Source organism: Chlorocebus sabaeus, chromosome 25, assembly GCF_047675955.1.
Source record: "Chlorocebus sabaeus isolate Y175 chromosome 25, mChlSab1.0.hap1, whole genome shotgun sequence".
In the NCBI taxonomy this organism is placed as follows: Eukaryota; Metazoa; Chordata; class Mammalia; order Primates; family Cercopithecidae; genus Chlorocebus; species Chlorocebus sabaeus.
Genome location: NC_132928.1, coordinates 49,685,622 through 49,712,327, shown reverse-complemented (window position 1 = coordinate 49,712,327; position 26,706 = coordinate 49,685,622). Strand labels below are relative to the sequence as shown.

Sequence of the window (26,706 nt, the reverse complement as noted above, 5' to 3'; positions counted from 1 at the left end):
TCATATTTTGCAAGTTTAGCTCTTAAAGTGCTATATTTGCAGAAATAGTTGATCTGTTTTCTTTTTAATTCAAGAGCTTAGTTGAACCTCCTAGGAAAATGTATTCTTTTAGAAGTATATATGGAAGTCTGTTTCTCCTTCACTAGTTTCCTGTTTGAAAAATGTTTGTAATAACCATCATACAGTTCTATTTTTGCATGATTTGAGGATGAATGTGCAAAGCAATGGCTCCATCAACTTAAATATATTTTTCTTCACTTTATAAGTTAAGACAATGCTTAAGAAATTATTCCAAACTTTAGAATTTTAAGCAATTTTAAATGTTGATACAGATGATATTCTCTTAAAAGAAAAACTTACAAAGTAGCCAAAACAGGTCATATTTATTGACTAGAGGGTTCCCCCCCCCACTAAAATTTGGCTTTTCTCTAAACTTTGGTCCACAAAATTGAAAGATTGTGATTAAATCATTTTGATGTGGTGATTTGTTTTTTCTTTAAGATGCTTCACTGTCAGATTCTGAGAGATCCGTATCAGAAAGGTCTTTATCTGCATATGCAAAGAGAGTAAATGAATGGGACAGTCGAACAGAATGTTTTCAGACCCCATCTCCAGTTCTCAGATCATCAAGGAAAATCAGGGAAGAATCTGGAGATTCTCTAGAAAATGTACCTGCATTACATCTTCTCAAAGAATTAAATGCCGCTAGTAGAATTCTTGATGTGTCAGATGGCAAGGTTGAAGAATCTAGTAAAAAATCAGAAATACAAGAAATAGAATATACAAAATTGAGGAAGAGTAAGATTGAAGATGCCTTTTATAAAGAAGGTAAATCTGGTGTCTTACTGAAATTAGTCCTAGAACAGGGAGACTCATCTGAAATTCTTTCAAAGAAAGATCTTCCTTTGGATTCTGAAAATGTTCAGAAAGACCTAGTTGGATTAGCTATTGAAAATCTCCATAAAAGTGAGGAAATGTTGAAAGAGAGACAGTCAGATCAAGATGTGAATCATAGTCCAAACATCCAATCAGGAAAAGACATTCATGAACAAAAGAACACAAAGGAGAAAGATTTGTCTTGGTCAGAACATCTTTTTGCTCCTAAAGAGATACCATACTCTGAAGATTTTGAAGTGTCTTCTTTCAAGAAAGAAATTTCAGCTGAATTATACAAAGATGATTTTGAGGTGTCATCTTTGCTGTCACTCAGGAAAGACTCTCAGTCTTGCAGAGATAAGCCACAGCCAATGAGGAGCTCTACAAGTGGAGCCACTAGCTTTGGTAGTAATGAGGAAATCAGTGAGTGCCTAAGTGAGAAAAGCCTTTCTATCCATAGCAGTGTTCACTCTGACAGGCTGTTGGAACTCAAGTCCCCTACTGAGCTGATGAAAAGTAAGGAGCGCAGCGATGTGGAGCATGAACAGCAAGTTACTGAATCCCCTTCCTTGGCTTCAGTTCCTACTGCAGATGAGTTATTTGATTTCCACATTGGTGATAGGGTGTTGATTGGAAATGTTCAGCCAGGAATTCTTCGATTCAAAGGTGAGACTAGTTTTGCTAAAGGATTTTGGGCGGGAGTGGAGTTAGATAAACCTGAAGGAAATAACAATGGAACATATGATGGCATTGCATATTTTGAGTGCAAAGAAAAGCATGGTATTTTTGCTCCTCCTCAAAAAATATCTCACATTCCAGAAAACTTTGATGACTATGTAGACATTAATGAAGATGAAGACTCTTACTCAGATGAACAATATCAGTACTATAATCAAGAGCAGAATGATACAGAGGGTCCAAAAGACAGAGAGAAGGATGCCAGTGAATATTTTTATGAGAAATCCCTACCTAGTGTGAATGATATAGAAGCCTCAGTTAATAGAAATAGAAGCCTTAAAATAGAAACAGACAACGTACAGGACATTTCTGGGGTACTTGAAGCCCATGTTCACCAGCAGTCTTCAGTGGATTCACAGATTTCTTCAAAGGAAAACAAAGACCTCATTTCTGATGCCACAGAAAAGGTTTCCATTGCTGCAGAAGACGATACTTTAGACAATACCTTTTCTGAAGAATTGCAGAAGCAACAGCAGTTTACAGAACAGGACGACAACCTATGTGCTAAAACTTCAGAAAAGCTTTCTACACCACTTCTGGATCTTTTAACAAGAGAAAAAAACCAGCTGGAAGCCCAACTGAAGTCATCACTAAATGAGGAAAAAAAGTCAAAAGAACAACTGGAAACAATCAGCTTACTGACAGACAGTTTACTAAAAGTTTTTGTAAAGGACACAGTCAATCAACTACAACAAATCAAAAAAACCCGAGATGAGAAAATCCAGCTTAGCAATCAGGAGCTTCTTGGTGATGACCAAAAGAAAGTAATACCCCAAGACCTATCCCAAAATGTTGAGGAACAGTCACCAAGTGTTTCAAGTTGCTTCTTAAGATCTGAATTGGAAGATGAGAAAGAAGAGATTTCCTCTCCAGATATGTGTCCCAGACCGGTGAGTATTTCATCTAGAAAAAGTATCAGTATACCTTTTGACACTTTTAACAAGGCAACTTACCTTGCCTATATAGTACATTTTAATTCTGTAACTCCTAATAGGTTTTTTTTTTTCCTTGACTTGTTGTTTATTAGCGAAGGATCACTATACAAGTTTTTAAAGGCCTTGTAGCTGTTTTTCCTGGCTGAAGTGTAATTGTCCTCTATTATGTCATGAGTAGTCAATATAGGGTTGTCACAAGCACTGGCAGGTTTTGGGGAACTAAAATATCCATTTAAACTGCTTAGTTGACAACCCCTGTACTGTCCACAAATTACATCTCCTTCCAGATTCACTGAACAAATTCATTCCATGGAGTTTTCCAGTGGCTCACCACCCAATTCTTTTTTGCCTGTGAAATTGTTTGTTTACATATCTACTCAGTCATGGTTGGCCTGCAGAGGTTAGTAGTTGTGATGTTGATTCTGGTAAAATGAAATATATCCACTATGACATGCACTCAGACCATCAGCTTGTTTATGTTGCCCATGGACAGTTGAGCAAAAGTAATGACTTTGAGTAACTTGAGCCAGATGGTCACCAGAGGTGAGAAATTTTATATCCCATTTCCATATCCCATAGATGGACAGTTGTTTAGAAACAGAATAATGATCATACAAAAAGCGGGGAGAGCCCTAATCAATAAGCATTTTATAAAAATTCAATTATGTGTAAGATTTATATAAGTAGAATTGAGGGAACAGGATAACTTTTTCTTAAGATTGTTTATGAGTAGCCACCATATTTTTTTTATTCTGCTTACTTACAGAGAAATATTAAATATATAAATAGTACATTTACTCTGTCTTTATTTTTTTCAAAAATGATATGAGGTCCCTAAATGGTGCTCTGTTTGAATGGTTCCATTTCTATAGGAGAGTCCAGTATTTGGTGCCAGTGGGCAGGAAGAACTTGCTAAGAGACTTGCTGAACTTGAGCTCAGCCGGGAGTTCCTGAGCACATTAGGAGATGATCAAGACTGGTTTGATGAAGACTTTGGTTTGAGCTCTTCTCACAAGATCCAAAAAAATAAGGCAGACGCAACCGTTGTACCTCTAATGGCAGAATCTAAAAGAGTAACCCAACAACCATGTGAAACATTATTGGCAGTCCCCCATACTGCAGAGGAAGTAGAGATTATTGTACATAATGCAGCAGAAGAACTTTGGAAATGGAAAGAATTAGGCCATGATCTTCATAGCATCAGTATTCCTACAAAACTGCTTGGCTGTGCCAGTAAAGGTCTAGATATAGAAAGCACTAGCAAAAGGGTCTACAAACAGGTAGGTAAAATAAAAGGATAATTTTAGTTTTTAAACTTCTTGCCCGTTGTCTGAAATTTGATTCTTAGCCATTTTGTTTTGTTTTTCTTTATCAAGGCGGTTTTTGATTTAACAAAAGAGATTTTTGAGGAAATATTTGCTGAGGATCCCAACTTAAATCAGCCTGTCTGGATGAAGCCATGTAGAATCAACTCTAGTTATTTCCGACGAGTGAAAAATCCAAATAACCTTGGTGAAATCAAGGTAAACTGCAAACTATAAAGTGTCTTCTTTTTTGACTTGCTGTTCATTTACACATATCTATAAATGTTGTACAAGCAGGTACTCTTCTGTATTATTAACCTTTGTGTCTTCAGGACCTGTTCCATAGTGGGTATTCAATAGAGTTGTTGACTCACTGAATCCATGAACAGTGGAAAGATTGGAGTGAGTGAAAGGGCTGAATCCTCAAGTTTGTGCAAAAAAAAAAAAAAAAAAAAAAATTTACCAGTCATTTTCTCTATATACATAATTATAATATTTAAGAAAAATTAGGAAATACCTAGGGAGATAAATTATTGCAACTCATAGGAGTTTTAGGTAAGTTTGGGGGGCTTTAGAGACAGGTATAATGTTCTAAAAGTACATGTGAATACATGTCATATATATGTCTTTTCGGTATGCCAGCCCTGGACACATAGGTGTTACTTCTCTATCTTTGACTTTGGAGGTTTCAAATTGGTAATGTGGTTTTGAACTATGTAGGATAATAATATAATACATAAAAATATTTATTTTGTTATCTAAGAAACCGTTGTAGACCCTTGCCCAGAAGCTACAAGGACTGCGAATTTTAAAGTCACATTGGTGGCAATCTGTTCTGCCTAGTCACATGTTTCCTTACAGGAAAGGTTATATTTCCAGAGCAGTGATTCTCAACTTTTAATGTGCATGTGAATGATCTGAGGATCTTGTTAAAATGGAGATTCTGATTTAGTAGGTCTGGAGTAGGACCTGAAATTCTACATTTCCAACAAGCTCTCAAGTCATGCTGGTCCTGCTGGTCCCAGAACCACGCTGAGTAACAAAGCTTTAAAGTTGTATTTCCCAAACTTAGTTGATCACAGAAAGCCTTTAAAAATATTTTATACTGATAGAACACTAACAGATATTTATGAGATGGGATGTATGCTTACCTCAGGGGTTGGCAAACTATGGCCCCTGAGCCAAATCCAGGCCCTTGTATGTTTTTATAAATAAAGCTTTGTTGGACCGCAGCCATACCTATTTGTTTACATGTTATATATGGCTGCTTTTCTGCTACAACAGTGGAATTGAATAGTTGTGACAAAGACCACATGGCCCACAAAGCCTACAATATTTACAGTCTGATGTTTTACAGAAAAAGTTGGCCAGCCCCTGGCTTAAAGTAAGTAGCTTTTTAAAAACACACTGTATACTCCATTCCTTCTACCTTTCCACAATTGATAAATGCTTGAATGCTATGTGTGTCTGTGAACAGGTAGGGAGTGATGGAATTTGCAGGCACATTGGTACTTTGAGAATCTTTCCAGGTGATTCTGATTCATAAATGTGTCCCTTCCCCTGTTAAGAACATTGTTTTTTTAACAGAACAACCATAAAAGTAACAAAATAAATTATTAATAACATAAGTTGAGGTGAGACAAGATACATAATATATACCAACAATCAAACTACATGCATCAATATAGCGTACAATAAATGCCCACAAATTTTAGTATTGACATAGCATTTTGTAAAGTTTTTAAGGGTGATAGTTCAAATATTGTTAGTAGTAAAATTATTATGCTTCTCATACTGAAGTGTTGATATTTTTTAATTTAACATATTTGAGTTTTGGTGCTTCAAAATAAACTATCCCAGATAAAGTCTTTGCTTTTCTCACATTACATTGTCCCCAAAAATTTCTTTGAGATTTTTCCAATTCAGAGATTTATTTTATGCTTTCTTTAGTAGTTTTGCCAGCTTGAAGTTAGCTAATGGTAGGTTTTTTGTTTTTTTGTTTTGTTTTGTTTTGTTTGAGATGGCATTTCACTCTTGCTGCCCAGGCTGGAGTACAATGGCGTGTTCTCAGCTCACTGCAACCTCCGCCTCCGGGGTTCAAGCGATTCTTCTGCCTCAGCCTCCCGAGTAGCTGGGATTACAGGCATGCACTACCCCACCCGGCTAATTTTGTATTTTTAGTAGAGACGGGGTTTCTCCATGTTGATCAGGCTGGTCTTGATCTCCCGACCTCCGGTGATCCGCCGCCTCAGTCTTTCAAAGTGCTGGGATTACAGGCATGAGCCACCGCACCCAGCATGGTAGTTCTTAAGTAAACTCTAAAGTAATTTTTCTTTGCAGATTAATCAGCGGGTTTTACTTTATTGTTGTGATTTTTAGACAAGATCTCACTTTGTCACCTAGGCTGGAGTGCAGTGGTGCAATCTCAGCTCACTACAGTCTGGACCTCCTGGGCTCAATCAATTCTCCCACCTCACCCTCCTGAGTAGCCAGAACTACAGTCATGTACCATCATGCCCAGCTAATTTTATATATTTTTTGTAGAGATGAGGTCTCTCACTATGTTGCTTAGGCTGGTCTCAACTCTTGGGCTCAAGTGATTCTCCTGCCTTGGCGTCACAGAGTGCTGGGATTACAGACGTGAGTCACCGTGCCCAGCTAGGTTTTACTTTTATGTTTCGTAAGTGAATAAAGTCTCAGCATTTGGAATGCTTTTCCCTTCAAATTGCTATGTGGAACTGTAAGTGGAAGAAATTTGTATGATATTTTATTGTAAATACTATATTCTTAGCACGAATCTGTTTACTGCATTGTAAACACATGAAACTCAGGAATTCTGTTTGTGTTTCGTGTATTTGTCTTATTTCCACAGAGCTTCATAGCAAGTGAAGTACTCAAGTTGTTCAGTCTTAAAAAGGAGCCAAACCACAAAACAGATTGGCAGAAAATGATGAAATTTGGAAGAAAGAAAAGAGACCGAGTGGATCATATCCTGGTCAGTGTGTACAACCAAACTGTTTTTATTTTGACCATATCTTTTAAACTCAGAATGTAGTTAGATTCTAAAAGGAAAAGGGATAGAATTATTCTTAAGTCTGTGGTATTAAAATCTTAAAGCCTTTACTTGCTGCATTTCTACCCCTCAGTTTTGTTGATTATTTTCTTTTGTACTCAGTAGATGAACATTTAACTTGATCAGTAGTATTTTATGTAGAACTTGAGAAATTAACTCGAATGGAAGCAAAGTTTAAGGTAGTGAATTGAAAAGAGACCAGTGTGGACTCTGGAGCCAGACTGCCCACATTTAAATCTTTGTTTTGCCACTTACTTGATGTGTAATCTTGGACAAATTTATCTAACATTTTTATGCAAAGTGAAGGTAACAATAATAGTACTTACCTGATAAAGTTATTAAGAACATTAAATGAGTATATGTGTAAAGCCCTTAGAATAGTTCCTCATATATAATTCAGTAAATATTAGCTGTTACCTCATCACTATTATCATTATCCAGAACATTCCCTGGATAGGATTTATTTGGTTTTGCAGTATATTTCTGTAACATTAGAAAAGTGTTTATCAAAAAAAAAAAAATTCAGGTTTAACTCTAAACATTTTAATTCTGGACCTTTTATCTTATCTATATTGACATTTATATAATGAAAAAAGTGTAATACTTAAATTTATCACCGTTCTCATGTATGTACCTCTCTAGTGTTTCATTTACTCAGTAATAACTGTACTAGATAACATTTACTTACTATTTTATAGTTTATCATTCTTATGCCTTATTTGATTTTTTTTTTTTTTTTTTTTTGAGACAGAGTCTCGCTCTCTGTCACCCTGGCTGGAGTGTAGTGGCTCAATCTCCGCTCACTGCAGCCTCTGCCTCCCAGGTTCAAGTGATTCTCGTGCCTCAACCTCCCAAGTAGCTGGGATTACAGGCACCTGCAACCACGTCCAGCTAATTTTTGTATTTTTAGTACAGACAGGGTTTCGCCATGTTGGCCACGCTGGTCTCAAACTCCTGACCACAAGTGATTCACCTGCCTTGGCCTCCCAAAGTGCTGGGATTACAGGCACTGGGATTACGCCTGGTGTCTTATGCCTTATTTGATCCTCACAATAATTAAATGAGGTAGGAAGGACTAATGTTGCTCTTTGTTTTACAAATGAGGAAATTTAGATTCAAAAATATCAAGTGATTTGCCCAGTAAAATAAGAGGCAAGATTTTAATCAACTAATTCTTCATAGATCTTCGCATCTCAAGAAAGTGAACTTGTTCTCATATTTCTATCATGTTTTAAAGTCTGAATTGTTATTAATTTCCAAGTTATTACTTCCTTTACTTCTTAGGAATTAAAGAAAAAAGCATATTAAGAGGCATTCATCTAACCTATCAGCTAAATTTGCTGATATCCCTTATATATCACCTCTGTGTATACATTGAGTCAAAAATTGTGCTAATTAAGGACTGATGTTACAATAGTAAGCAAAACAGACACAGACCCCACCTTCATAGATTTCCAGTTTGATGGCAGAAACTAGCCATTAATATATCATTTACACACAAGTGTATAATTGTAAGTTAAGCATACAAATGGAAGAATAGGGAGCTGTTAAAACCACAGGAAGCTGATTGAATGAGGATGGTCAGAGCAGACTTCTCTGAGGAAGTGACATTTGAGCTCAGATCTTAAAGATGAATACGTGGCAGCAGTAAGAGAAAATGAGGAGGAAGCAAAAGTGGAAACCCCTGGTAAACCCATCAGATCTCACGAGACTTATTCACTATCACAAGAATAGCAGGGGAAAGACTCCCATGATACAATTACCTCCCCCTGGGTTCCTCCCACACACGTGGGAATTCTGGGAGATACAATTCAAGTTGAGATTTAGGTGAGGACACAGTCAAACCATATCAGTACCCTGACAGCAGAGGCTTCCAGTAGGTGCCAAATAGGGTCAGTTAAGCAGAGACATCTCTCTAACAGTTATCAGAAATTCTCAAATACTAAACAAAATATTTGTTTTTCAGGGGTAAGGTTATTATAGTTTGGGTGAGGGGAGTACTGTACATAAGAATTGAAGCAATTTAGCAACTGGTAAACAACAATAATAAAGTATATATTATGTGACTTTCCCCTTTGCTGGTTGTAAAATGTTTTTTAGCTTCCTACAGAGAGACCTGACCTATATAATTTTTTGCATGAGCTCATTCTTCTTAATTTGTTTTTAACAAAATGATACTGTCAGCTTCTTGAGCTAATTATTAACAAGAAATGCTAAATGAACTAGTCTCCTCTCCCATGATTAGATTTGGTCAACCTTGTATTTTCAGATTCTAATGTTTTTACATTTTAGGGGGATTGAGATTTAAAACAACAATTTTTTAAATAACACATAAAATTTTTCTCAAACCACGTTTTCCCTCTACTCTCACATCACAACAATCATCACCACACAAGAAAACTTCTGTGACCATATGTGTGTGGACTTTTCCCATACACATCAAGCAGTGGACACCAGCTGGGTGTCCTCTGAATCAGTTCTGATACTCTCTACCCAGAAATAGTGTCACATCCCACAGATTGAGTGCTCAGTCCCCAAGACTGCCCCTGTCCCCTCCACACACACATACCAGTTGCAAGTCCAGGCCTCCAGAACTTCTGATGGACCAGCTTCAAGTTGGGGCTCCCAACTTTGGGTTCAATTAATTTGATGGAGCAGCTCACAGAACTCAGGAAACACTTACTTAGGTTTACTGGTTTATTAGGAAGGATATTGCAAAGGATACAGAGACACATAGGGTGGGGTATGGGGAAGGGGCACAGAACTTCCATGCCTTCCCTGGGCTGCCACCCTCCAGGAACCTCCAGGTTTAGCTATCCAGAAGCTCCCTGAACTCTTTGCTCTTGGGTTTTTCTGGAAGCTTCATGACATCAGCATTCCTTGCCCCAAGATTTGGTTGGACCCTCTCATGGGAGGGCCTTAAGACCTACAATCAGAAAGGCAGGGGAACATTAGAATGGAAGGAGGGCAGGCCTGCCGCTGAGGCCTAACACCCTTGACATTTTATTTTATTTATTTATTATTGTTTTTTGCAAGACAGTCTCGCTCGGTTACCCAGGCTGGAGTGCAGTGGTGCCACCTCGGCTCACTATAACCTCCGCCTCCCAGGTTCAAGCGATTCTCCTCTCTCCTGTCTCAGCCTCTGGAGTAGCTGGGATTACAGGCGCATGCCACCGTGCCTGGCTAATTTTTGTATTTTTAGTAGAGACGGGGTTTCACCATGTTGGCCAGGCTGGTCTCAAACTCCTGACTTCAGGTGATCCACCTGTCTCGGCCTCCCATAGTGCTGGGATTACTGGTGTGAGCCACTGCACCTGGCCAACCCCCCACATTTTAATAAGACTATAACAAGGGCTATGGGAATTATTAGCCATTTTTTAAGTTTTTACTAAAAGAATGAGCTTATTTTGCTCTATGATTTTGTTAACACTTTTCACCCGTTATTGGTTTTCTAAGTCTTTTACATGTTTAATTATGAAATATTTTTAAAGTATAAAAAAGTAGAAAATATTATAGAGTGCATTGTTTCTGCATCCTTGTCCTTCATTCTGAGCTTGGTTGCATCTACCCAAAGTACACACTTAGTATTCCATTAACTTCAGGCCTTTAATGTAAACTCTCAGTCTTTGTTTAAAAATGTCTGTATTTCAGCTCTTACTTTTGAGTTATATTTTAGCTCTATATAAAATTTTAAGTTGGTACTCTTTTTACCTAAGCAGTTTGAAGATATTTCATTGTAATTTTGAAGCAGCATTGTTTTCTGGGGTGAATACCCAGGGTTCGTCGTCTCGAGCTGAGAAAATTAACGACACACACACACACATACATGAAGTGGGTTAAGGAGTGGAAAGTTTAATAGGCAGAAGGAATGCGAGAGGAGAGCATCTGTCTCTCTTATGAAAGAGAGGTGTTCCAAAAAAGGAAAAGCGGTGGACCACAGCAGATTTTACAGGCAGGCTTCAAGAGGTGGTGTCTGATTTACATGGGGCCCACAGATTGGTTCCACCAGGTGTGATGTTTACTGGTGCGGGAAAGGCTGGTCACCCCACCCTAATCTTATTAGGCAAATGGATTTTCTACTTGGCCAGTGCCATCTTGCCTGCTCCTTACTGTACACGTGGCAAAAAGAAGAGAGAATGGAGCCGCCATTTTGAATATGCCTATTCCACAGGTAGTTTTTTCTGTTGTCACAATTGCTAGCATTCGCTTGTGCAAGCTTCCAGCTTGCTTGTCTATGTCTGCAGCTTGATTTTACAGGCTGTTCTTCATTAGAAAAGAAACTGATTTGGGGGCTGCTTTTCATTAAAAGGAAAACCTTACCAAGGACTTCCAAGGACTTCCTTACCCTATCTGCTTAAGTAATTTCTTTTTTAACTTTTATATCATTCTGACCTCTCTTGTTGCTTTTGAGAAGTCTGCTGACGGTTCTTTATGGAGAATTGGTCTCTTCTGTTTTCCATTTAAGATTGTGTGTGTGTGTGTTTGTTCTCTAATTTTTCTGGATATGTCTAAATGTGGATTTGTTTTTATTCTGCTTTAGACTCATTGTGCTTATTGAATCTATAGATTCATATCTTTACTCAGTTTTGGAAATTTCTCAGCTATTGTCTTTTAAAAAAGATTGCTTCTTCCCAACTTTCCCAATTCTCTGTGAAACTTCTTTAGACATCTTTGCCCTTATTCTCTTTCCATGGCTCTTAACTCCTCCCCTAGGTAGTCATAGCACTTGCCCCTCTTTTAAATCACTATTTGTTACTTAGGATTTTCCCTCCTTTCTCAAAATTTCTTTATACATTACAGATGTTTATGTTATATCTTATCTAATACGTCTACATATTTATATGAGGACTTTTTTGGCATTATCTTACTTTACCATTTTTGCTGGAACTGAATCTTGACAACTGTAGTTTTCTCATAGAGTTGTTTTTTGATATACTCCAAGAGTGTTTCCAATTTTATCTGTAATTAATATTTGGATATTGTAGTTTAAAAGAGCAGGAGAAGACAGTGGTTAATATTTTAGACAACACAATACTATAGATAAAAGGAAGTCATCTTTCCCTATAAAATTGATGTTTTTTATTGTTTTTCTAGAGTTTTGACTATTGGGAATTTTGCTTAGGATCTCTAGTTTTAAAAGTTTCTGAAACTTCCTGAGCCTCCTTCAGTATTTTTGCATGTAGTAAACCCCAAAGTTCTCTCATGGGGATTATTTTATAAATGAAGAGAATGGCATATAACAAGCAAAGTCTCTGGAATCAGACAGCTTGTAAGTGTCCAGTCTTGTCTTTACCACTTATTAACAATGTGACTTTGGGTGAGTTCTCTCACCTCTCTGTCTTTCTCAGTCTCCCCCTCTTTAAAGTAGCAACCTTGTAGAGTTGGGATGATTAACCGAGATCTAATATGTATTAAGTGGCATATAAGAAGCTCTCAAAAATATTAGATATTATTAATGTAATTATTTTCATTGATACACAGTAGTTTTTTCCTTGCACTTAAAGCTATTTCAGATGTAGCATTTTTAATCTGCCACCTGATACAGCATTCTTGAAGGCAAAAGCACTTGGACTAATAATAAGCATAGACCATCACCTCCCCTGCATTACACATTTTCTCTACTGAGTCTTTTCCATTAGCATACAAACTGCATATTTCTTTAAAGCTAAAATAACTCTCTTGTCATCACTTCCCCCTCCAATTTTCTCTTTACAATAAAACTCCTTTAACATGTCCATTTTTACTCTCCCTAATCTGTCTTTCTCTTATGGAACCAACTCCAGTCAAGCTTTTACCTCATCCATGCCACCAAAACTGCTTGGATTGATGAACCCAGTGGGAAATCTCACTTCCTGTGTTCCTCGAACCATTGGCAGCATTCAGCACAGTTGATCCCTCCCTTTTCCTTGAAACCTGACTCTCTGCTCCCTCACTGGCTGCTGCTCCTCAGTCTCCTTTGTTGGTTCATCCTCACATTGAAACATTGACGTGCTCCTGGAATCAGCCAACGGACCTCTTCTTTGTCTACACTCCTTCTCAGTCTCATGGCTTTGACTACGATCTGTATGTTCACCACTCCCAAATTCATATCTCCAGCCTAGGATTCTTGCTTGACTCTAGATGCATATAGCCATTTCCCTACTCAGTATCTGCGTTTGGATGTCTGTTAGACATCTCAAATTTCACATGTTCAAAACAACTTCTGAGAATTACGTTAGCTCTGGGTTTGTCATGTATGGCCTTTCTACTGAGGTGTATTTCCTCTATACCAATCTGTTGAGAGTTTTATCATGAAAGGGTATCAAAGGCTTTTTCTGCATTTATTTAAATGATCCTCTGATTTTTATCCTTCATTTTGTTAATGTGGTGTGTCATATTTATTGATTGTGTATGCAGTAAATCCCACTTGATCGTGGTGATTCTTTTATCAAATCTTAATTACCCCATTTTAAAATATTTGTAGCATGATAAACTATCTTACTAAACATTTCATAATAAACAGTTGCTTCTTCCAATTTAAGAAAATGTATATTTTAGCTGTTGCTTGGACTGAGAATGTCCCTAATCAATCTAACTATATTTGTGTCTTCAGGCATTATTTCAGGTGAATAAAATGCAAATAATTTTTTAGACATAAAGGCTTCTGTTAGCCAAACAAGAAGAGAAATCTTTCACCTCTAGTTCTCATTCACTGCCCTTTTTTTCCTTCACAAAGGCATTGATTAATTTATATCTTAGGTTAGCTAAGAATTCAAGCTATTTTTAGCAGTACATTCTCAAAGTATAGATGCTGTGGAATGAGTAGCAAGTAATTAGAGCACTGTTTGTATAACCTTTATGTACAGTAGCCTTGAAAAATCTCTGTACTGTAGGTAGAATTGCACCTAAGATGATAAATCTCCTTTATAGTTTATAGCCTGGGAGCTGATAAGAAGGATACTCAGCACTTCTGAGTTCCTCCTGTCTCTGCGTTCTTTCTCGTATTAAGCCTAAGTTGGCTTTCACACAATTAATTACAATTTGCTTCTACAGCTTTGGGGTTTTACGTAACAACTTTAATTTTTCTACACCCTTTTGAAACAGCTATCATGTTTCACCCAAGTCTTTTCTCCTTATAAAACATTAGTATTGTCTCCTGTTGTCTGATATAGTTTTGAGCCCTTCAACATAACTGTAGCTCTGTCAGTGTCCCTCTTTAAATACAGTGCTCAGAATTAGCCTTATAATGTTTCATGGTTTTGTTTTTAGATACAAGGTCTTGTTCTGTCACCCAGGCTGGAGTGCAGTGGCATGATGGTAGATCACTGCAGCCTTGGACTCCTGGGCTCAAGGGATCCTCCTGCCTCAGTCTTCCAAAGCACTAGGATTATAGGGATGTATCACCACGCCCAGACTTGTGTATTATTTAATTAGTAGTCATTCAACCTATTTTTTTCTAGATACTATATTTTGATTAGTGCAGTTTATGAACATATTTCTTTTGTTTATTTACCTGTATCATACTTAGAGTACTTACAGGAGCTGAGGAAACCCCAAGACCAACCTGTGCTCAACCTGTGCTTTTGTAGTGATTGTTTTTGGACCCTATTACAGAACTTTATTTATTCCTTCATCTTGTTAAATGTGGCCCATTGTTCCAGGCTACCACCACATTTCTTGATTCTTTCTTTGAACGTAGTTATTATATTTCCCAGCTTCATGTCATTTCTAAAATTGATGTACCTGCCTTCATCTAGGTCATTGCTAAAAACAATGAAGTAGAGCTAAAGACAGCCTTTCACTATTCACAAAAATGATCTATTCTATATACCAGATACTTATGTAGCACCTTCTATTTGGACTGTCCTAGTCACGAGGGAATCATAAATAAAAAGAAACAGCCCTTTAAGAGCTCACAGCCTAGTGGGAAAACAGATACACAGAATATAATTTAGCATGATAATTGCTATAATGGAATATGAAGAAAATAGAATGGGAGTGTAGAGGAAAAACTCCCTGAGTCTTCAAGTCAGAAACTTCCTTCCAGGTTGAGGGCTGTCCTTTAATCAAAAGAGTGTAAATTAGCCAGGTGCAGTGGCTCACCTAATCCTAACACTTTGGGAAGCCGGGGCAGCTGGGTCACCTGAGGTCAGGAGTTTGAGACCAGCCTGGCCAACATGGCAAAACCCCATCTCTCTGAAAATACCAAAATTTGCTGGGCACAGTGGCGCATGCCTGTAATCCCAGCTACTCGGGAGACTGAGGCAGGAGGATCACTTGAACCCGGGAGGCGGAGGTTGCAGTGAGCCAAGATCGCACCACTGCACTCCAGCCTGGTGACAGAGCGAGACTCTGTCTCAAACAAGTGTAAATCTACCTAACTGACCTGTCTCTTTTTTCCCAACTTGTTCACAAGGATACAGTGAAAGACCCTGGCATCTGCTTGCTGAAATTGGGCCACATTCTATTTACTACATTTCTCTATTCCACTAGCCTAATACCCTGTCTCCTTCCCCGCTCCCAAAAAACAAAAGAAAACAAAAAAACTGTTAGTCTTTTAGATGTAATTAATTAGGCTGTTTATATTTTAAATGTGTTAATTTTTACATATGCATACATATATCTTCAGGAGCAGGATCGGGGAAATGAGTCATAGAATATAATAAGATCAGAAGAAAAAAAATAGAGGCAAATTTGCAGGCTATGAGATCCCTCAGTTGTTATAGTTGAAGTTCCAGATTAGACTCTGAGCTTTCTAAAGGCCAAAGAGAAATGGAAAAGTTCATGTTCTTTCTGAGTGACAGAGAAATAGTTCCTGTTCTTACGTAGAAACAAAGCTTTTGCCAACACTGAAATCTTAGTTTCAGTGGGGGCTGCATTGAGGTTACACCGAGAGAAAGAATAAAAAATGTCATGAGCATATATTTCTACTGCAGGCGCACAAAAGGTTTCCTTAGTGTTTCCTAAATTTTGTTATTGTGGAGGAAATTGCTCAAAGAACAGATATAATATTACAGGCCAAGAGAGGCTGTGCAGCATGGCTCATATCTGTAATCCCAGCACTTTGGAAGACCAAGGCAGGCTAGATAGCTTGAGCTTGGGAGGTGGAGGTTACAGTGAGCTGAGATTGTGCTACTGCGCTCCAGCCTGGGTGACAGAGTGAGACCCTGTCTCAAAACAAACAAACAAAAAAACAGGTGGGGGGGTCTGCAAGAACTGTTGTAGAAAGGAATGCTGCACAATTTTGAATAACAAATTCATTGGAGATGTGAAATTTTTTGTGCACACACCTAGACCATCCCTCAGCACAAGTTCAAGAAGTCTTATATGAGGCTGTTTATTATAGCATCCTTCATAAGAGAGGAACACCAATTCCATGGTAGGTTGACAAGTATTTCGTAGATACCCATGATTCTGTGGTCAATTAAATATAGGAAACGCTAAGTAAGACAAGTTTCTTTACTGGTGGGCTTCTGTCTTATAGGCTTAATTACAATGTAACTGTCCCAGAGGGAGTTCTCCAGAACTTATTTGGCCATAGAACCCTTTTTGGTGGTACGTTAGGGAACACAGGAATGAATGTTTACATATCCCCCAAACAACCTTTCTAAAAGAGAAAGAATGTGGCAGCCACCCTGTTACATATTTGTCAACTCCAGCCAAGGACATATGTTGGACAATACTATTCTTGCCCTGTCTTACTCTCTCAAGCTTCAGGATGATGTAGTCTCTTTTTTGCTAGAGTCTTCTTGTTTCCTCATACGGCAAACCAGAGTACAAGTTCCCCTGTTCACTTTCTCTGCTTTTTTTTTTTGGAGAAGGAGTCACTCTGTGGCCTAGGCTGGAGTGCAGTGGCACAGTCTCGGCTCACTACAACCTCTGCCTCCCGGGTTCAAGCGATTCTCCTGACTTAGCCTCCTAAGTAGCTGCGATTACAGGCTCACACCACCACACCCTACTAATTTTTGTATTTTTAGTAGAGACAGGGTTTCACCATGTTGGTCAGGTTGGTCTTGAACTCCTGACCGCGTGATCCACCCGCCTCCACCTCCCAAAGTGCTAGAAGTACAGGCATGAGCCACCACGCCGGCCCACTTTCTATGCTTTTTTAAAGATGAAACTATGATCCGGGCAAGCCAGGAGCATGTTGTCACTTGGCTTTTTGCCAAGTAAGACTTCTAGTTAGAGACCCCTGTCACTGCAATTAATTTTGCTGAATTTGTGACTAGATCAGGGTTCACTTCCCTATCTGGCCTCCATCCCATTCACAGTGTTATTTTGTATAGCAAATCTAATGTGGTTTTTTTGTTTGTTTTTGTTTTATTTTGTTTTTTAACAGAGTTTCACTCTGTCGCCCAGGCTACAGTGAAGTGGTGCAATCTTGGCCCACTGCCACCTCCGCCCCCTGGGTTCAAGCGATTATCCTGCCTCAGCCTCCCTAGTAGCTGGGACTACGGGCACGTGCCACCATGTCTGGCAGATTTTTGTATTTTTAGTAGAGACGGGGTTTTGCCATGTTGGCCAGGCTCATCTCGAACTCCTGACCTCAGGTGAACCACCCACGTAGGCCTTCCAAAGTGCTAGGATTACAGGCGTGAGCCACCGCACCCAGCCAATCTAATGTATTTCTTTTAGAATAAAGTAGGTTTTTTTCCATGTATTATAAACAAGCAATAAATCTGGGGAGGTTATTTCTATTTGATTAGTTTTTATTTACCTAAGAATCCTAAAATGCAAAAAGAGCAAGTATTGTATTAATATAACAGTGATTCGAAAAATAAACTTAAGCAATATTACATTTGAAAACTACCATAAGGATAAACTTATTTATAACAAGTGTTATTCATTTATTATAATACTCCAAAATCACATTCAATATTTTAATATATGCATTTTATAATTGTAAATCCATATACAGATGTCCCCTACGTAATGAAGGTTCGACTTAACTGTTTTTCAACATTACAATGGTATGAAAGCAACACACACTCACTAGAAACAGTACTTCGATTTTTTGAATTTTGATCTTTTCCTGGGCTAGTGATAAGTGGTATGGGGGCAGCAGCAGTGAGCTGTAGCTCACAGTCAGCCATACCATCATGAGGGAACACCAGTACTCTCCTGTCGACTGTGATGCAGATGATTCTGCCCAACTTTAGGTCCATGTACATGTTCTGAGCATGTTTCAGATGGACTAGGCCAAGCTATATGTTCAGTAAGTTAGGTGTATTCACTGCATTTTTGACTTAATGATATTTTCACTTTACAGCGAATTTATTGGACATAACTTCATTGTAAGTAGAGGAACATTTCTGTCTAATATTTTGTGTTCTCCTTCCATTAAATTCCTTATTCCCTTATGGTATGGAATTCCTTATGGAATACATATTCCCTTACGTTGACATAGACAACATACTGGTAATCTTTAATATCTATGAAATACTCCAAAATTGTCAAATGTATTTTTGAAGTCATCTTGATATTATTTGGCAATTGAGGTTTTTAAAACTTTTTGCAATTTTAAAAGGGGTATTGATGTCATATGAATTACCTTTTTTCTCTGGTTTATTTCCTTGGGCTGTATTCCTATGGATAGGACTACAAAGTCAGCAATTATATTTTCTAGCTTTTGTGTGACAGGAATTTTCTAAGTTTGTTGTCTTCTAAATCCTAGGTTCAGGAGCTCCATGAGGAGGAGGCACAGTGGGTGAACTATGATGAGGATGAATTGTGTGTGAAGATGCAGCTCGCCGACGGGATCTTTGAGACCCTGATCAAAGATACTATTGATGTTCTGAATCAGATCAGTGAAAAGCAGGGGAGAATGCTACTTGTGTGACATCTTGCAAATAAATCGAACACTGAGTGCTAATGTGAGTCCTGGGCCTTTCTGCCTCCTGCTGTACACCCCATCGCCATCATAGCAAGAGTGCTTCTGGACCTTGTACTTATTCTTAAAGACTACCAGTATGGAGTTCATAGGACAATGTGGTATATCTGGTATTACAGCCTTTGCCTTTCGAGACTATCCACTGGATTAATTGGTTATTTTCGGTGGGCAGAGTTGTACAGTGTGATTGTATACCTCTCGCTAGCAACCCCACTGGGTCTCAGAGAGGGCCAAAAACAGCAGACTTACCTCTGAGTTTAGACTAGGGTATCACTTATTTGAGTCTGAAGTCAAGTGAGAGAGGTATAGATCAATGCATCACATCACTTTTGAAATGTAATTCTGGTCTATACCATGGAAGTCATAAATGGACATTATAGTCTCTAAACAGTATTAAACCCTTAACCGCTTCTAAAATAGGCAAGCTTAATAATGTCTGCCAACTTCACATTCTGGAGTTTATTTCATTTCTTTTTGAAGACCATTTTCTTCCATTATTGTAGTTGAGCAGCACCAAGTGGACTGTCAGGCTAACAGGAATAAGTGGTAGCCTTACTTTCTGAGCACCATCTAAAGAATTTTAAACCTCTGCATTATGTTTAGTGTTCTCTGTGTGGGCGTAAAAACAAAGAAATGCCCCTACTGAAGACTGGGCTCAAAAGGACCAATGCAGGGCTGGTTCTTCTACCCCTTGGTTTACTCCTGCACTTTTCTTACTCGTTCTGAATCTCTACCAGCTGCTCCCAGAATCACAGATACTCAGGACCATCTCAGGCATCCAGGCATGGCAAAGTGGAAATAATTCATTTTGGCCTTCAAACCTTCAACTCCCATCTTTCCCCAAGAAGTTAGAGATGCTGTTACTTGAATGATTTAGGAAATGAGTGTGTGCACCAAAGACAAAAAGATATTGTCTGTAGTTCGTGTGCTTGTTTTGTGCTATGGAACATTTTTTAATTTATTTTAAGATAAATTATTAAGTTGAAATGTATGTCCCTATTCAGAAGTGAAAGATTCTTCTTGTAATAGTTAAACCTCCATCTTGAAGCTTCTGTGGTTCAGTCTTTGCACAGGAACCTATGGTTTTAACAAACCAATACACATATTGAAGAAGTCATTTTAATTCAGTGAAACGAAGATGGGCTTTTCCAAGATGACCTGCAGTAGCAGGATGGGATAAAATGATTTAAAGACACTGTACAATTTAACTCTGCCTCTCTTGCAGCATTGCTTCTCACAACTATTACCTGCATCTGAAAAAAAAATCTATAGACTCCAGCTGCTACATTAGAGCATAAGAGATGCTCTCCTGGGACCTCAGTACCCTGCCTTCTTGACTGGTTTCTGTTCATCAGTCCTGTCCCTCTTCAAGTAATCTAGAAGAATGTGGAAACTCTTAGGCGTGAATGTAAATGCCTTAATATTGAAGGTCCTGGTTAGAAGCATGATCCAAGACATCCACTGGATTCATATTTACAAATATCCTGGAATGTTATAGCTTCAAAATGTGTTAGAAAAACCCCAAAGATGGTATAATCTTTAAGTGTGCACGTTCGTTCATTTCTGCATCTTCCCTCCAAACTTGCCTTTGCATCTTAAATATTTCACTATGCACACTCCCATTCTTCTTGGGTTTCATCTTGTCGTTATTAGAAACGTACTGAAATAATCATTGGAATATTTGCATTTTGCACAGTGACTGGTATGATAGCTCTTGACAAATAAGGAAAGCACTGAAATGTTGTGATTGGGTCTCGGGAAATGCTCAGATTGATGTCTTACCAGCATTTCTTCTGGGCTTGTGATGTTGAGCTGTAGTCTTGTAGCCATAATGAGCATATTGACTAAGAAAAGCAAAGGTTTCTTGGGGTTATTAACCAGTAGTGTGGAAATACTATTTTTATGTGGTCAAGGAAAAGCAAAGGCTTTTCTTTTCAGTTTGTGTTATTTGGAAGACAGAAAAACATCTTGTCTGCATCCTTTGGCTGTTTGTGGGATCACGTTGTCCTTATGATACTGAAACTTTACAGCTGCTGTAAATTTTTTATAAATGAATCTCAAAATGTTATAATGGGACTGTAGGTTGTTTTTCTACATCTTCATTATTTGGACCTAAAACCAGTTTTTAATAAGAAAGTTTATTCTTTATGACATTATGACTTCAGAAAGAGAAAAAATAATAATAATACAAGTCATGGAATCAGCAATCTGGTAAGAAGTGCTGCCAAGAATGTGGCAGTAGCTGTCCTGACAGACTCCAACTGTCTTTACTATCTGAAGAATCCTAGGCTCCACATGAGAGGCAGAAATGGATCAGTCTTATTCTTTGCTAGAAATGATTATCTGTAGTTTGGTAGCAAAAAAAAAAAAAAAAAAAAAAAAAAACATAATTAGCAGATTTCTTATTAACTATTTGGACCTAATTGAAATGGCTTTATTCTTAGGATTAAGAAAGATAGATGTGGATACCCAGCCACTCGTTCCATGTTGGTATCTTTTAAATCAGCTCTGCCTCTTAATCAAGAACCTAAATATTCCCTCTTTCTAATCTTTGTTCCTTCTCCCTACATCCTTGTCCTCTTTCACTCTTCCTTCATAATTCCTCTAAAAAAAAAAAATCTTTGCATCAGCAGTAATATCTTTTAGAATAGCACTATCAGAATTTAGTAGTAAACCAACATATAGGCTTCAGATTTACTTCTGAGTCCAAAACAGTTTGTGCTATCCAGAGTAGTTAACTCTGGGTTAAACAAGTACAGGGTATAGATTCCCTCTTCAGGTCTACACAGGAATTTTTACCGTAGGGAAAAGTGGGGAGAGCTCAAACGTAGTTAATAAGGAAGGTAATTTGTTTTTCTTTTACCTAAAAGAAAATAAAATTCCTTCTGTGACTACAGGTCTCTGAGAAATTATCTTTCAAAAGAGATTTCATTGCTCATAAGAGTGTTGTGGCCTATTGATAAAAACAATTTTGTTCACTTTCTTGTCTTGAAAAAAAGTGGCCTTAGCTTTTTGCAATACTTGAATAAAGTGTGTACTCGCAAAAGAATTTCTGTAGCACAGCATTAGAGACTCATAACTTTTCTGCAAGAAATACAAACTTACATCTTCCTTTTACTACCTTAAGAATACTAGTGAGTAAAACATTAATTCAAAGAGCAAATTATAGAAACTACAATGACGTTTAATGCAAATTGTAGGAATTTACATGTTTACAAATCATCTTCAACTGGTTGTGCAGCAATTCAGTAAAATATCTTTGTATTATAAAAATGTGAAGAAAAAATGTAAACTGATGTAAAGGAGGTACTGTCATTTTAATTAATCTATGTTTAATAGCTTTTCCTTCTGAACTTTGCAAAGCCTTCTTGGTAAACACATTGCAAAGCATTCTGTGGGAGGTTCAGCCTCCTTGTGTGTACTGTACTGTGCAGACATGAAAAAATAAACCCGTTTACTGTGTGCGTGTAAATAGCCTGGTCATCAGGCCATTTTCAGCCAATAGTCACATCCAGTGCAATTTTGCACCGAACACTTAAGGGTGTGGTTTGTAAGTATGATCTGTAAAATAACTGGGATGAATTCCCATGTATACCTGTGTAAATAGATTTGTTAACTGAAATATACTTTAAGAAAAGATAAAATCTGTAAATAAACTGATTTATAAATTAATTTTATGTCAGGTCTCCGTTTTTCCCCTCCTGAGCCAACTTCAGAAAATTAGTCCCCATAAAATTCACTTATTTCTGATTTCTTATTTAGTCACAGGATGCTGATACTTGGACAGTAGAATAAGGTAAGCTGTGGATAAGAGCTGTTTACCTGCACAGAAATGCCATCAGCACATACATCTGAGCAGCCTGGGCTTTGGTCCCACACTCATTGATTCAGCAGATAGCCACTGACCACCACCTTCATGTTCTGAGTACTGTGCTGAGTGCTGGGAACATAGCAAAAAAGACAGACATGGTCCCTGACCTCAAGAATCTTAATGTCTAATGAAAGCCACCAAAAGATATTTTGAAAACCTGTGTGACAAGTTCTAACAAGTGCTGCACAGGAAGCATACGTAGGATTTGAGAATATCTTAATAAAAGGACCCAATAAGGGTAGGAGTGAGTCAGGGAAGAGTTCTCTGATAAATTATAACTTATAATAATAACTTTTATTAGTTTCTTCCTTCTAATTCATGGCAAATGCCATTTCTCCCAAATGACCTAAATTTTGATAACCCTTGCAAAATAACACATGGAAAAGTCATACTCAAGTGGACCACAAAGAAGTGCAACCAGCTGATGCCCAGGTGTGGAGGCTGTAACTTATTTCTGGAAATACGAGCTTGGAGGAGAATGGAGCTGAAGTGATAGAAGAATAAAAACAATCCAAGGATGGAAATGCACAGCACTGAGGATAATGAATTGTCTGTGGTCCAACAAATTAGAAGAATTCATCTTACCTAAATTCTTCTAGTTGCCCCTAGATGGCCACCTTGCTATATCTTTAACCCCTACCACAACCATGAACATTGCGGAAATTCTCAGAAAAAAATTGGCCCCAAATTACAATAGGTCCTAAGAAATTCTTCCTCTCATAAAACAGATAGTTGAGACTGGGCATGGTGGCTCACACCTGTAATCCCAGCACTTTGAGAAGCCAAGGCGGGAAGATTCCTTGAGCCCAGAAGTTCGAGACCAGCCTGGGCAACATAGCGAGGCCCCATCTCTCCAAAAAACTTTTTTTTTTTAATTAGTGGGGCACAGTGGCACACACCTGTGGTCCCAACTAGTTGGGAGGCTGAGGTGAGAGAATCGCTTAAACCCAGGAGGTCAAGGCTGCAGTGAGCCGTGTTCATGCCACTATACTCCAGCCTGAGCAACAGAGTGAAACCTGTCTCAGAAAAAGGAAATCAGATTATTTGAGTGCCTACTATGTGCCAGATACTGTGGTTGGTGCTGAGGACACAATAGTACAATAGTAATAACAAATAGACTCTTGGAAAAAAGACCAAATACCTGTAACCTTGAATCAAACTATATGAAAGTGGCAGTCAAGAGGATGGCAGTTGATACGGCAGAGCCAAGAACAATGAGACCTACACTGGGGAGAAGTACAGTGGTGAGTGCCTACAGAAGGGAAGCCAGTCATGCCCCACATAGTGGTCAACAATGGACCATATGTACAGCCGTGGGCCCGGAAGATTCTGTATAATGGAGCTGAAAGTGTTCTGTCACCTAAGGAGGTCATAGCCATGGCTAACATTGTAGTGTGGCACATTACGAGATTATGGTGACGCTGGCTGGTGTAAACAAACCTGTGCTGCCAGTTGTATAAAAAGTATATAGTAATGTCCTAGCCATTCACATTCACTCCCAACTCACCCACAGCAGCCTCCAGTCCTGCAAGCTCCATTCATGGTAAGTGCCCTATATACACACTCCATTTTCTATCTTTTATACTGTGATTTTACTATTTTCTATATTTAAGTTTGTTTAGATACCACAAATTCTTACCATTTGTGTTACAGCTGCCTACAGTGTTCAGTACAGTAACATGCTGTACAGATTTGTAGTCTAGGAGCAATAGACAACACCATGTAGCGTAGGTGTGTAGCAAGCTGTACCATTTAGGTTTGTGTAAGTGCATTCTACGATGTTCCCACAACAATGAAGTCACCTAACGATGCATTTCTCAGAACATATCCCAGTGGTTAAGCATGCATGACTCTACTGAGGAGAAACAGCTAATGCCCTACAAAATCCCAGCAAAGCTCAGGAATTGGAGGCACTGGCTGCCACGGTAAAAGGTGCGAAACACGGCGATTGTTTCACCGTTTGCTGGGTATCCAGGCTGTGCAGCCAAGGTCAAAAGGCAGATACGTGCCTCCCAGGGAAGAGACCAGTGCATGACTCAAGGTCACTGAGGACAGACAACACACACACCAGGCTCAGGTGGCACAGTGTTTACTTACACCAAGAGGAGACAGTGCAGGAGGTTCAGCCCCTTGCAATGCATCAGCCCTACAAGGGCAGTAGATCTGCTCCACAGGGAACAAAGGCGATGTGACTGCAAGTGCCCCACTTAGTGCTGCAGTGGAAGGACCCTCCCCCTCCGCCAGGGGGTCTGAAAGGCAGAAAGCTGGGTGTGTATGAGGGCCATTGACACATGAGCTTAAGCAGAACAAAGGAGTACACACTGAGTCTGCAATAGGGCAAGATGTTCCCACTCATGGAGATAAGCCCCGCACAGCCTGTAGTGCTCTTACATCTCAGTGAGGAAGTTTTCCAGGCCCATTCTCACGTGATTGTGCAGGAGCAGGAAGCTGGACATGATTGCTTTTCCCAACAGGGAAGAAAATAGAGAAGTTGATGGCAAGTCTGATCGGAACAGTTAGACCACCCAGGTAGCCACCCCTCCCAGTGGATCCAGGCACTGCCTGTGCTCTCTTCAGTGCTCTCAGGAGGTGAGTAATTACCTGGAGAAGTTGAACCAGAGAGGCCCTGAACTTGAGGACCCAGACACAATGAAGCATGGAAGTCAGGCAACAGACTGAAGATAAGGATGAAGTTAAAGTGGATGGACGGAGTAAGGGACCCAGCCAGGCTTAGCCACAACCCTCTCCCACAGGAAGGAGACTGGAGGACCCTCCTCTGGAAAAACTGGCCACAGAGGAAAGGCCTATAGTTACTGTCATTTGGAGAGGCCTCCACAGAAAAAGCTGGCTTGCCCTCGATCCCCTTCCCATGAAATCCATCAGCCAAAAAGCCCCACCCATGCGCACGGAGTTGCTCATCACATTTTTAGCACATCACCCGTAAGTGAACAAGTGAACCCGTCTCCAGACTTCGGAGGGACGCCACCAACATGAAATAGACCAAATTAAAAAGAAAAAAGAGGGATTCTGGTGAAACAACCGCATGGCACAGAAGACGAATCTCATAAGAGATTTAAAAACTATAAATAAAATTCTCAGCTCAAATAATATTGCATCATGAAATAGGATTAGGATGCTCTAAGAGATTAATGAGTCAGAAGACATGGTTAAGCTCTTGAAAATTAAAAGTATAGCAACCATAATTTAAAATTCAATAGAAAGTCTGAAAATAAAATTGAAGAAATCTAGAAAGTAAAACAACAAAAAATAGATAAAATTAGAGAACCAATCCAGGAAATCCAATGTCAAATTAACTGGATATCTAAAAAGAACAGAGAAAACACGAAACTATAAAAGAAAAAATTCCAGAACTTAAATATGTGATTTTCCAGTTGGAAATGGTCTAATGAGTACCCAGCTATTATGCTGAAAATAAACCCACACTAGGACATTCATTGTGAAATGTCAACTCCATAGGTAAAGAAATTATCTGGCTGGACGCGGTGACTCACGCCTGTAATCCCAACACTTTCGGAGGCCGAGGCAGGTGGATCACGAGGTCAGGAGTTTGAGACCAGCCTGACCAACATGGTGAAACCCCATCTCTACTAAAAATACAAAAATTAGCCGGGCGTGGTGGTGCAGTTCTGTAATCCCAGCTACTCAGGAGGCTGAGGTAGGAGAATCACTTGAACCCAGGAGGCAGAGGTTGCAGCAAACCAAGTTTGTGCCACTGCACTCCAGCCAGGGTGACAGACAGAGGGACACTCTATCTAAAAAAAAAAAAAAAAAAAAAAAAATTGTCGTAAAAGTTTCTGAAGAGGAAAAATAAAACACCACATGTAAAAGGTTAGGAACAAAATGTCTTTCCTGTCCTGAAGAGCAGCAGTGGAGGCTTAAGAAAATAGAGCAACATTTTCAAAAACAGTAAAAATAATTTCAGCCAACCTACGAATCCAGTGTAAAGGTAGAATATGGGCTTTTTCAGAAATGCAGGGCCCTTGCTCCCCACGCTTCCTTTCTCAGAGGGCATCAACCAT

The 26,706-nt window shown here is 38.8% G+C and overlaps 1 protein-coding gene across 6 annotated transcripts in view; it reads left to right on the top strand.

Moving 5' to 3' along the window:
• The window catches only part of CEP350 (centrosomal protein 350), a 157,875-nt gene extending 135,408 nt beyond the window's left edge, over window positions 1-22,467 (top strand). For 5 of the 6 annotated variants that reach the window (XM_073011726.1, XM_073011725.1, XM_037985869.2 and 2 more), the window contains 5 exons: window positions 502-2,504; window positions 3,422-3,829; window positions 3,926-4,072; window positions 6,726-6,848; window positions 18,580-22,467. In XM_073011726.1, the coding sequence (XP_072867827.1) occupies window positions 502-2,504; window positions 3,422-3,829; window positions 3,926-4,072; window positions 6,726-6,848; window positions 18,580-18,744 (2,846 nt within the window). In that variant the 3' untranslated portion in view covers window positions 18,745-22,467. The remainder of the gene's footprint in view (window positions 1-501; window positions 2,505-3,421; window positions 3,830-3,925; window positions 4,073-6,725; window positions 6,849-18,579) is intronic. The other variant, XM_073011724.1, reaches the window with a different exon arrangement.
• Window positions 22,468-26,706: the final 4,239 nt, after the last annotated feature.